This window comes from Trichosurus vulpecula, chromosome 6 (genome assembly GCF_011100635.1).
Source record: "Trichosurus vulpecula isolate mTriVul1 chromosome 6, mTriVul1.pri, whole genome shotgun sequence".
In the NCBI taxonomy this organism is placed as follows: Eukaryota; Metazoa; Chordata; class Mammalia; order Diprotodontia; family Phalangeridae; genus Trichosurus; species Trichosurus vulpecula.
Window position 1 is genome coordinate 166181293 of NC_050578.1, and position 13729 is coordinate 166195021.

A 13729-nucleotide genomic window follows, 5' to 3' on the forward strand; every position below is an offset into this window, starting at 1 on the left:
GTAGATGACATCAAGGCCATAATTTTACAAAGGGATGGTCACTTCTGGCTTTAGAATTTTGTGCACCTAAGTGAGGTATGCTTTCTCTGGTTCGCCAGATGAAAATGTGTGTAACATTTCTGTCAAGTCACTAAATGACCATTACTCCTGGCCACCTGACTTTTAGGTTCAACAAAAAACACCTAGCACAATTCAATATGGGGGCTAGCCTGTCTTTTCCCTGAAGCAATGAAAGCAATTGGTTATGGAGATTTGTGGGTCCCCCCCTTTAAATAATGCAGTCAGCAGCTCTTCTACATCTTATGTAGACAGTTTTGGGGGAGCTAGATGGCTCATTGGATAAAGCACTGGGCCTGGAGTTAGGAAGACCTGAGTTCAAATTCAGCCTCAGACACTCCCTAGCGGTGTGATCCTGGGCAAGTCATTTAATCTGTTTGCCTTAATTACTGGAGAAGGAAATGGCAAACCACTCCAGTGTCTTTGCAAAGAAAGTCACATATATGGGGTCATGAAGACTCAGACACGACTGAATAACAATGACACGAGGAATGGTGCCTCTCCCCCTCAAAAAATTCATCATGAGTTAGACACTGTTCTGGTGATAAGCCTTTCCAGACTTAACTAGACCATTCCTCAGATAACCCCAAGCTAGTCTCTATCCTCTACCCACAAAATCAAAGACTTTCCAATTTAACAGTTGTTCAGAAAATATGATCACCTGCACACGACAATAGGAAGCAGAACGGACTTTTCCACTCCACTTTTAAATTTACCATGAAGATCTCACAAAATACTTCTTTTTCATCCTGATCATAAGCTCCCTCTTTCATTAGAAATTAGTAAGCCTTTTCATTTAACTAACACCATGTTGCAGGAACATTTTGGTCCCAATGATTACTGGATTAGTCATGTTGCATTGATGCTGTTAGCGGTGGGCTCAGTAAAGGATCCACCTTCAGAAAACTGAAGAGCTGACAGAGGAAATGGAGAGATTTCTCCATAATCAATTGCTTTCATTGCTCAATCTGGTGTAGCTTTGTTTACTTGTCTTGCAGCTCTGAACAGCCTATTCAAAAGATAAAAATCGTAGCTCCTAAATGTTTCTTCAAATTGGTTTTAGCCCACAATAGATTTTGTACAAATGTTTACGTTCTTCCCTCCTCAGAACCTTTTTTACTCTAAAAATCGGGACTTCGTGAACAGTATCTTGCATCTGAAAGAACTGGTTTATCAAAAAGTATACAGGAAAGAAACTTGGTGTAAATGTTGCTCTGAAACTGATTTTTATCATCACTGTTACATGACTGTCTAATCAATCCTCTTAGTACATGCTCACCTCCCCCAAAACACAAAAGATATATAACTTGCTCTATATATGAATGTAGATTATTACTTACTTGACTGCTACTCTATTTGAAGTGTCCTGGAGATCACCTGGGTCAAATAGTTGAGATTCTTTAAGCCCGAGCTCTTTGCAGCCTCTTAAGAATAAGATGATATTGTCCTGAAAGAAGGCAAAGAAATTCAGTTCTTCTTCATCTAAGAATATCTTGGCAAACTAGTCTCTTCTCTTTAATAGAGACTCTAGTCTTTCATATTCAGCTCAACTTGAGCTGAACTCAACTCATATTACACAATAAAATAACACTACACAGCCGAGTTAAGTTCATTATGTTTTGTTTACCGTGGAACAATTGAAATTAAGGCACATTCACATATCAAGTTACATGCTCTTGCCTTATGTGGTTAAATTTTCCTCTGTGTATGTCTTTTCTCCCAGACTAGATAATAAGCTCACTGAGGGCAAGTACTTGTGATTTAAGCCCTATGACAGTAGGTAGTTTGGGTGATTGTGACTCATGCAGCATCCTGGAGACTGGGGGAGTTCCTGTGAAGGCACAAAAGAACCTCATCCACATCTCTGGCTTAACTAGACCCTTCAGGAAATTTGAAGAATACAAATGGCAGAAATGGAACAGAGGTACAGAGACCTGGAAAGGAAACAAGAGAGTTGGAGAGTGGAGGAAAGGTAGAAACAAAAAGGAAAACAAAAGCTAGGAGCTACAGTAGCAACATAAACAGGGCAACTGGGCAAGAGCTAAAAGTCTAGCTTCAGAGAAGTAGCCCAAATTATTTGTTTTTATACTTAAAAGGGTCACTCTTAAGCATTCTGGATGTGTGATGTCATACTGAGTAGATCTCATGGCTTAATCCCCTCTTTCACTCACTGCTCCTCAAACAATCAAACAATTCTGGCTTTGGATCATTTTTTATAATAAACTTCAGCCAGATTTAATCTTATCATATTTTATTCAACTCTTAAGCAGAATATTCCCCATGGAAAGATGAACTTCCACCAAAATAGCTTACAAAATATTTAAAATTCCAAAATGTCTTCTAATTCTTTTGCCTTAAAATTCTCAGCAATGATCATGAACCTTTTCCCAGTTCTGAGAGAACATTTTTATTCCAAGAAATAACCTAAGTCATAGTACTCAACCCAGATTAGTTTCACATGTATTATGTTTTCAAAGCACGAAGAAATATGAAATGTTAAGTCAAAAACAATTTCTAAACCTCATCAGTTTCTCTTATCAATCAAAGCAATTGCTTTTAATTGAGGAAATTCTCTCCAATCTCTCTGTATTTTCTACTCCCACCCCTGTAGATCACTAAGTTTTAAAACTTTCTTGGTCATTTTTTCCCCTTCTTAACACAGTTCTGGGGAAGTAGAATGGCAAAAGGCATTTGTTATGACCTATGATGTAAAATTAGCTTTCTGTTAAAACAAAGTGCTATATTGGGCCAGGAACCTCTATTGTCTAATGACAAGCCTTGCTGAGTTCAGAGGGACTCATCATCAGGTTGGTGGCAGGGCGATGAATGCTGTGGTCATAAAACTCTCCAGGATCATCGATTAAACTAAAAAGTTTAAACTAAAAACATCTGTTTGAGTGGAGGAAGTATCCCACTGACCAAATCAGAGATGCCTGAAGCAGGTTCTACTGAATGCCATTTCAAATATTAAATCTATCCTTTCTCCTCACAAAATAATTTAAATAAAATAAATAAATATATAGACCCATTGGTGAAGGAACTCAATAGAGCTCATATATCCCCCCTCTACCCTACTTCATTTCCATATCTGCAATAGAAAACATTTTCACTACCCACAACCATTACAAAATACTCCCACCCGTTTCCCCAATTATCCAAAGATAGTGCCCCATCATCTCACTCACTATCCTCACAGTAACAATAAAACAAATAGCCCAGTCATCTGGGGCTCCTGCTTCTTCCCTTCTCATAATAGAGGCAGCAATTCTACTACAAATGGTACTACATATCCTTCTTTTACTCAAATTCTTTCTAACCATTAGAAGTAATCACAGAAAGAGGCAGGGGCAAAGCCAAGGTGGCAGAGAAAAGGCAGCAACTCACCCAAGCTCTCCTCAAAACCTCTCTGAATACCTTTAAATAATGTCATAAAGCAATTCCTGGAGCAATTCCTGGAGTAGAACCCACAAAAGGACAGGGTGAAATAATTTTCCAGCCAAAGACAACTTAGAAGTTCAGCAGGAAAGGTCTGTCCTACCTGGGTGAAAATGGAGCACAGTACAGCACAGGCTGTGCCAGCAGAGAGCCAGGCCTAACAAAAAAGAAGAAGGCCTTGGGAGCCACTAAATCAATCGTGATAGTGGCTGCTTCCAGCTCTCAGCCCACAGACAGTAAGGGAGTTGAAAAACTGGTCAGAGGGAGATCTCTTTGCTGGCCCTGGGGGCAGCACTGTTCCTTTGCCCATGCTCAGATCTGGGTCACAGTCCTAGGTGGCAGTCCCAGGGCACAGAAAGGCACTAGCTAATCAGAGCTTGTGGCCACAGTGGAGTAGGGACCTTCATCACAGTTCCAGGGCAGAAAAGAGTGCTTGTGGTTGCTCACAGACCAGAACATAAACCAGGAGAATAGTAAACACACTTCTCCTTAGGCCACGCCACTTTGGAAGAACTGAAAACTTACAGGTACCTAGAAGTATCTCTGAAAACAGCGGCACAAAACCCCTGAAGCTTGGGACAGTGTGCCCTGCACCCTAGAAGCAGAGCCCTACTTTAACAAAGAGTTAAAAGTCAAGAAATAGGCTGGGGAAAATGAGCAAATGAGATAAAAAAAATTCTGACCTTGAAAGTTACTATGGTGACAAGGAAGATCAAAACATACACTCAGAAAAAGATAACAAAGTCAAAGCTCGTACTCCCAAAGCCACCAAGAAAAATTTGAATTGGTCTCAGGCCATGGAAGAGCTCAAAAAGAATTTGGAGAATCAAGTAAGAGAGGTAGAGGAAAAACTGGGAAAAGAAATGAGAGTGATGTAAGAAAATAATGAAAAACAAGTCGAAAGCTTGGCAAAGGAGACACACACACACACACACACACACAAAAATACTGAAGAAAATAACACCTTAAAAAACAAACTAGGCTAAATGGTAAAAGAGGTCCAAAAAGCCAATTAGGAAAAGAATGCCTTAAAAAGCAGAACTGGCCAAATAGAAAAAGAGGCACAAAAATTCACTGAGGAAAAAAAATTCCTTAAGAAGTACAATTGGCCAAATAGAAAAAGAGGTATAAAAGCTCACTTAAGGAAATAATTCCTGAAAAATTAGAATTGAACAAATGGAAGCTAATGAATTTGAGAAATCAAGAAACAATAAAACAAAACCAAAAGAATGAAAAAATAGAAGACAATGTGAAATATTTCATTAGAAAAACAATTGACCTGGAGAATAGATACAGGAGAAATCATTTAAAAATTATTGTACTACCTGAAAGCCATGATCAAAAAAAAAAGAGCCTAGACATCACCTTGCAAGAAATTATCAAGAAAAGCTGCCTGATATTCTAGAATCAGAGGGTAAAATAGAAATTGAAAGAGTCTACCAATCACTTCCTGAAAGAAATCCCAAAATGAAAAATGCCAGGAATATTATAGCCAAATTCCAGAGCTCCCAGGTCAAGGAGAAAATGTTACAAGCAGTCCTAAGCAGATGTGAGATGAATATGAAGGGATGATATCTAAAAAAATAAAATTAAATGGTGAGAGAGCAATGTACTAGGAGAAAGGGAAAGGGAGGGGTAGAATGGGGCAAATCATCTCACACCAAAGAGGGAAGTGGACAGGAAGGGGGGAAGTGAGTAAGCTTTACTCTCATCAGAATTGGCTCAAAGAGGGAATAACATACACACTCAATTGGGTATAGAAATCTATCTTATCCCACAGGAAATCAGGAGGGGAAGGGCACAAGAGAAGGGTGGGGGATAATAAAGGGGAGAGTAGATTTGTGGAGGGGGTAGTCACAAGCAAAACACTTGAGAAGAGACAAGGGAAAAGGAAATAGAATAGAATAAATGAGGTGGGGGGGGTAAGACAGAGGGAAATACAATTAGCAATAGTAACTATGAAAAAAATTTTGAACCAAGTTTCTCTGATAAAGGCCTCATTTCTCAAACATAAAGAGAACTGAGTCAGATTTATAAAAATAAGATCCATTTCCCAACTGATAAATGTTCAGAAGATAAAGTTTTCAGATGAAGTAATCAAAGCTGTCTATAGCCATATGAAGAAATGCTCTACCTCACTACTGATTAGAGAAGTGCAAATTAAAACAACTCTGAGGTACTATGTCATACCTATTAGATTGGTTAATAGGACAGAAAAGGAAAATGACAAATGTTGGAGGGAAAATGAGACATTAAAGCATTGTTGGTGGAATTGTGAACTGATTCAACCACTCTGTAGAGCAATTTGGAACTATGCCCAAAGGGCTATAAAACCACACATACCCTTTGACATAGTAATACCACTACTAGGTCTGTATTCCAAAAGAGATTAAAAAAAAAACAAAAATGAAAAGGACTTGTATGTACAAAAATATTTATAGCAGCTCCTTTCTGGGGGCAAAGAATTGGAAATTGAAGGGATGCCCATCAACTGGGAAATGGCTAAACAAATTGTTGTATATGATTATGATGGAATACTATTGTGCTATAAGAAATGATGAGCAGGATGCTCTCGGAAAAACCTGGAAAGACTTACATGGGCTGATGCAAAGTGAATGTACTGTGTACAAAGTAACAGCAATACTATAAGATGATCACCTGCGAATGACTTAGCTATTCTCAACTATACAAGACAACTCTGAAGGACTTAGGATGGAAAATGCTGTCCATCCGCAGAGAAAGAACTGATGGTGTCTGAATACAAATCGAAGCATACTTTTTTTTTATTTTATTTTTCTTGAGTTTTGTCTTGTCTAAGTTTTCTTTCAAAACATGACTAATATGGAAATGTTTTACGTCACTACACATGTATAACATATATCAAACTGCCTGTCTACTCAGTGAGGAGGGATGGAGAGGGAGAAAAGGAGAGAATTTAAAAAACCAATGTACAAATTGTTTTCACATGTAGCTGGGGAAAAAAAAGGGCTAAATAATTTTTTTTAATAAAAGAAGCAATCGAGGTGCTAGTCAATAGTAAGCCAGTTAAGAGCCAATTCACCCTATATATCATCCATCAGCAAGTTTTATTAACAGGCACCTTCCAATTTGATATTAGATGACTGATGTCTGTTCATTATTATAATAGGAAATTTCTTGCTTTCTGAACTACCAAAAAAATTTAAAGTATATTCATTATAGTTTTACTGTTATTTATTTTATTGAATTCTAATTCTTTGAAAATTTGTACAATACTACTTGATACACACACGTTATCATGTATAAGCATATATGTGTGTGTGTATATAAAAGGCATATATTTACATATATTCTAGCTGTATAATATGCACTAAATGTAAAATATAAAATTAGATGGTGAGATGGATGAAAGGAGAGGAAAAACAATTTGCTTGTAGGGTGTTTTTGCTCCAATCAACAAACATTTTTAAAAACCATAGTAAGTTCCAGATACTGTGCTTGGAGCTAATAAATATCCAATATTTCTTGCCTTCAAAGACTTTGCATTCTACCAGTGGGAAATAAAATGTACACATATAAATAAAGCGAAATATTTACAAAGCATATACAAGACAATTTGGGGGAGGGGGAAAGGAAATAAAGCGACTAGTTGGCAAAGTGGGCCTAGAGTCAGGAAGACCTAAGTGCAGACCCAAGCTTAGACACTTAATGTATGACCCTGGGCAAGTCACTTAGCCTGTGTGCCTCAGTTTCCTTAACTATAAAATGAGGATAATTCCTCTTAGTGTTGTTGTGAGTAGCAGATGACATAAAATGTGTAAAGTGCTTAGCGCAGTGCCTGGCACATAGTACACACATACACAATACACAACAAATGCTTATTCCTTTCCTCTAACAGAATATCTAACAGAGTACTGTCATAATATATGATAGCACCAAGACGCTGTGACTGGGATTTTAGCCAAGGAACAGGTAAACATTTTGTAGATATTAAGAACCCATTTAAACACACTATGGGTACTTGTGTTAGAATGTAGACCAAGTCCTACTACTTCCCTTGAAAAATTTTCTTTCGGTGAAAGAAGTTACAGATAGAAAAGGACTTCTGACATTTCAATAATATTTTCCTAAGATAAGTTCAAGTAATTTTAATTTAAAATTTAAAAAAGTATTTTCCAATTGAGAAATGGTCAAAGGATATGAACAGGCAGTTTTTTTAGAGGAAGAAATTAAAGATATCTATAGTCATATGAAAAAATGTTCTAAATCACTCTTGATTAGAAAAATGCAGAACAAAACAACTCTTGAGGTGCCACATCACAACTGTCATATTGGCTAACATGACAAAAAAAGGAAAACTATAAATGCTGGAGAAGATGTGGGAAAATGGGAACACTAATGCATTGCTGATGGAGTTGTAAACTGACCCAACCATTCTGGAGAGCAATTTGGAACTATGCCCAAAGGGCTATAAAAATATGCATACCCTCTGACGCAGTGATATCATGTCTAGAGCTGTATCCCAAAGAGATCATACAAGTGGGAAATGCACAAATGTACAAAAATATTCATAGCAGCTTTTTATATAGTGGTGAAGAATTGGAAATTGAGGGGCCACCCATCAATTGGGAAATGACTGAACAAGTTGTGGTATATGAATGTAATGGAATACTACTGTGCTATAAGAAATGATGAGCAGGCAGACTTCAGAAAAACCTGGAAAGACTTTCATGAACTGATGCTGAGTGAGGGGAGCAGAACCAGGAGAACACTGTACACCGTTACAGCCACATTGTGTGATGACTAACTTTGAGAGACTTGGCTCTAGGTTCTAAGGTAACTCTAAAAGGCTCATGATAGACAACACTACCCACATCCAGAGAAAGAATTACAGAGTCAGAATGCAGATCAAAGCATACTATTTGCTCTCTTTTTCGTTTTGTTTTGTTTCTTCTTTCTCATGGTTCATTCCATTGGTTATAATTCTTCTTTACAACATGACTAATGTGAAAATATGTTTAATATGAATCTATATGTAGAGCCTATATCAGATTGCATGCTGTCTTGGGGAGGGGGGAGGAGAGGGAGGGAGAGAAAATTTAAAACTCAAAAGCTTGTGGAACTGAATGCTGTAAATTATTTTTTTAAAAGGATAAAACAGGTCCAGATTTAAGGGGAAAAAAAAACTAAAGCTCTTTTCCACATCCCCGGAAGAAAAAAAAATTTTAAAAGTAAACCTTTCAAAAACTGAAAGAAAAGCAGAATTGACCAGGCATGAGAAATCTCAATATGAAAATGAACATTCTCCATATAGACCCCTTCTTTCCCCAGTTTCCAGATTCCTTCTTTCTGTCCTCATATATCACACCAAAGACTCTGAAACTGACAAAATGAAATGGCAACCATGCAAGCAAATATATTACTAAAAAGACAGCACCTTCAAAAGAACACAAAAGAAGCACATTTGATTTGTTTTTGTATTTTGCACCCAGTTTTTTTGGGGGGAGGGAGGGAAGTTCTTTAAAGGCTTTATTGACATATCACCTAGTGAAATGCCTTGCATTTGTAAATGTTTAATATTTAAATGTTCATTGAATTGATTTGAACATAACTGAACATAATTTCCAGTATATTTAGAGCAGTTCTGATTAGGTTGAATAAATCCTTTTCAGAGCTTACTGCCCAAAATAAGGGGCAAAAGGAGATGAGAAAAGATACTATCTAGGAATTACTTAGGATCCTAATCAAGACACTCACCGTGATCACAACAGACTCCCTTAGAAATTCCCTAACTCCATGCTTGTCTAGACTCCTGAGAAAGGTCTGCATATACTTCTTCTACATGCCGCCATCCTGGACAAGCACTCACCCTAATGGCATGGTATTTATTCACTGCGTGAACAGTGGGCACAAAGGCACTGTGTTGCCAGCCAGCCTGAACAATCTGAGCTGGAAGGTTGAAATTGCTGTAGGTCTCCTTCCAGCTCCTTGATGCAATTTAATGACTCTGGACAACTGCCAAGTTCCAACCAGGAGGGAAGCCAGGAGAAAGAGCCACCCAGCCAACAGTTAAGCATTGGGCAAAGCCAGCAGTGACCAGGAAAGGCAAAAACTTTCATTACATGAAATGCATCCTGTAAATTCCATCTGGCTTGCTCTTCACACTGAAATTTTTCCACATCTATAATTCCAACCAAAATACATCATACTGTCTAAATTTTGAATGAGAGTAGGTAGGGAGACACTGGTTTACTACTATTTTCTTTACTGAAAAGTAGTATTTCAGCTCTAGTAAAAGTTCAGCAACAGTTTATGATGCTTTAAATGAGCTTAAAGTTATTTTTAAAAAGTCTGTTCTTCAACTTAGATGGGCCATAGTTTTAAATTTATCTGATGAAAAAACAACCACTCTAAGACAGATTACAGGATATATGATGGATGTAACACTTGGCTCATTAGCTATGGAAAAGTTCTTACCATCTCTTGGCTAATTAGACGGTACTATAAATTTACTCTCTATTCAATCAGAAGTACTTTCAGGAGGAAATTCCATTCTCTGTCTAGAATGCTCAGGGCTGGAACTCAAGAACCTGTGAATTCCCAGACTTTCGGTCACTTAAGAAGCAACAGCCAAGGCTGGCACTGCCCAGGAAATCTCCCTTCTTGGTATATGCTAGATATATATGGTATACATGTACATATACATATGTGTGTGTGTGGCTATATTCTGGATGTAAAATTTGTCCCTCCTCTACTTAGTAGGGTGGATTTCAGAATCACTGTCCATGAAGAATACATACAAGTCTATCAGTGCCCCTGTAGTTCTCTCGTGGCTAGGAAAGCCAGCTCGCTCTCTCTCTCTCTCTCTCTCTCTCTCTCTCTCTCTCTCTCTCTCTCTCTCCCCTTCTCTTCTCTGATCTGCACTCAGCACCAGTAGGCAAGCTCAGATTATGTTCCTGCCTCCAAAATAATACGGTCATCCCCTAGTTCTTGGAGAAAAGACACAGAAGAGCCTCCAACCCTTACTCCTCTTTGCAGTACACAGTCTTCTGTCTTCTCTATAGTGAAAATGCAAACACTTAAGGCTATTTGAATTATGTTTATCTGCATACATAAGTGTGTTCTCTCCAAATAACTTATAAACTCCTAGAGGGCAGGGACTATGTCTTGAGATTTTTCATATTCTTATAAGATGTCTAGCATAAGATCTTGCATATGATTTTGAATATTGGTAGCAGATCCTATTTCTAGTAGAACAGTTCTATCAAAAAATTACTTCTTCCTTCCACTGATTGATGAGCAGCTGGCTACTGATTCCACTTCTAGGGTTCTTATATGCGCTTTTAAATAGACCTTTTACCTCCATTTTTCAGGCTCTTCCCTTTGATCCCCCCTAGTAGAGATCCTGCCTTTCAATAGGTTTAAACAGGTTTGGGGGAGATATTATTTAATACTCCTTTAAATAATGCTACTAGGCAGAGGAAGAAAGATGAGCCAACATGCAGTATAAAAATCATTAAATTTCTGCAAAAATCCCATCTTTTATTTGATTAACAAACTGTTGTCCATATGTATATACCGTGACTTTCTCACATTACGCTCTGTTGAGTGTTTTTTTTAATCTGATATAAATATACTCCCCTAACAGAAATTCACTTAGCATTCGAAACTTAAGAAATTAATTAAAGTATAATTCTGTTACTATTTTGTTCCTACCATGTTGTCCTGGACTTGAGATTTCCTTACTGAAGGGTGTGCTACAGCTAAACTCAGAAAACTGGCTAATGTCTTTTTCTAGGGTGAAAAACATTTCACTGTGCTAAATGCCTTTCATAAGGCCACCAACAGGCAAAGAATTGGAAAATGAGGGGATGCCTATCAATTAGGAAGTGACTAAACAAGTTACGGTATATGAATGTGATGGAATACTATTATGCTGTAATGAGGGAGGGGTCCATTTTAGGAAAAACTTGGGAAGACCTGTGTGAACTGAGCAGAACCAGAACAATTTATATAATTATAACTATATCATAAAGACAAACAACTTTGAAAGACTTAGGAATTCTGATCAACATAATGACCAGCTACAATTCCATAGGACTTTTAGTAAAGCATGCTATCCACCTTCAGATAGACTCAGAATATAGACTGAAAAACGTATTTTTTTGAACATGGCTAATGGGGAATTCATTTTCCTTGACTATATGTATATATTTGTAATAGGTTTTGTTTTTTCTTATTTTCTCAGGAGGCAAAGGAGGGTGCAGGGGGAAAAAGTTTGGAACTGAAAATAAAATTGAATTTTTTAAAAAAAAAAAAGGCCACCAACAATGAGGTGAACAGTAAATAAACTGTTAGCTGTGGAACTAGTCACTTTAAGTGGGACTTAGCATTTTTTTGATATTATCTGATTACCCAAGAAATTGTGGCTGCTAAGTATTTCATCCCTAACTTTGTACATTGCTTTCTCTTCCCATTTAAATCCACGAAAGCCAGTGGTGGAGCTCTTATTTGCTAGAAAAGATGGGTAGAAAGAAGGCAGTATGAAACTGTTAATGCTACCACGTTAGGGAAAACAGACACTAATCAGGACAAAACTCTTGACTTTGTGGTAGTGCTGTGCTACTATGATCTTGACAATTTCACTTTCAGTTCTTAAATTCTGGAATATTTGAAATAAATCATATTATTATTAATAATGTTAAAGCATAATTATCAATAGTAACTAGATTTATAGTTCTCCCATTCAATGTAAATTTAAAAGATTTTTCTCCTTGACTGATTTTAGTACACACTTGGTTAAAATATTTCCAGTACAATGTAACTCTAATTTTACAATGGAAATCAAATGTAAAATAAGATTTACCTAGAAATTGATACTCTAGAAAAATCAGCTAGAAGTAATTGCCATGTTCAGTTAAATAATCTATTATCTGACATTTGAAACAATCTTACTATTTATAAAATGATCTTTGTGCAAACTCTGTAGTTGAACCATTAAAATGTGGTTTATGGTTCAAAATATACTCAAACAAGATAGGTGCAATCATCAAACTTCTCTTGCAACCCCAATCCCAAACTGACAATCTTTCTGAATAGCCTTCAACCAGTTTATTACAGGGGAGATGTCAATTCATAAGACATGACAACTTAGTGTGAACCAAACATTCACTGCAGGCCAATCATCTCCCTACAATTTACTAGACAGATGGGGCTTGGCCCATCTCCACTTCTTTCATCCTTACAATATGAATAAGTTTTCACACTTGTCTTTATAGTTCTGCAAGTCAAGACTACAGTTTAGTAGTTAGGAGTGACCTCAGAACAAAGTATCACATGGTGTAGGTCAGACATATGGATGACATTAGACAAAGAAACAGGTTTGTAGAGTGGCCAACTTGGTGTGCGAAGTAGGAGCTATATTGATAGATCAAAATAACCATTACCCTATCACGTTTGCAGGTCATAACCTTCCTACTGGAAGGCTAAACAGTCACCAAGGACGGAAATACCACAAATTAAAACCCAAAGGCAACCTTTGTACTGGGTGACTTATACTCACTGCCTGAAGTAATTTTGGTAGTCAAAATTTACAGCTTGAGAAAAAATTTACTTGATGGCTTCAGAACCAAGGAGGGAAAAAACCTGGCAAAACATCAATTCCACCCGACCCCCCAAACTTATCAGGACTCCAACCTAATTTTGAGCTTCTCCTTTATAATGGCAATTCTCTCTATAATTAAAAAATATGTAGGGAAAAGACTCTTTGTAATTATACACAAATGAAAAGTGCAGGTCATATTCAAGAAACACAAAAATAAAGAAGAGATCAGAATACATTTTCTACACCTACTTTACAAGTGTACAACCGGCCTAATTTAAAAATTAAACTACTGGATGGGGGCTCTAACATCCTGAAGAGTACCTCCTATGTAGACAGCATCCAAAATAAGCCAAGCAGTCCAATGCTGAAGTTAATCTAATATAATCTAAATGTGAACAATTTAAATGAATGAAATTATTGGGGGTGGGGGGTGAGAAGAGGCAATGTGTCTACAGATAGAGCTCTCTCATTAAGTCAGATTGGAGAAAAATGAGCAGAAATATGAGAGGAAATAGGTGATCTACAGTGAGCACAAAAGATTCAGTTGAACCTGTAAGAATAGTGCCAGGAGGACCAGGAATGAGCCTCCAAGAATGAGCTGAGGCTTTAAAGAAACTGCTAAAGATACAGAAAGGGCTTGCAGAACTAAAAACA

The 13729-nt window shown here is 37.3% G+C and overlaps 1 protein-coding gene across 2 annotated transcripts in view; it reads right to left on the bottom strand.

Annotated features, from left to right (window-relative positions):
- The window catches only part of LIMCH1 (LIM and calponin homology domains 1), a 366296-nt gene that overhangs the window by 107623 nt on the left and 244944 nt on the right, over positions 1-13729 (bottom strand). For both annotated transcript variants that reach the window (XM_036762932.1, XM_036762933.1), the window contains exon 4: positions 1398-1504. In XM_036762932.1, the coding sequence (XP_036618827.1) occupies positions 1398-1504 (107 nt within the window). The remainder of the gene's footprint in view (positions 1-1397; positions 1505-13729) is intronic.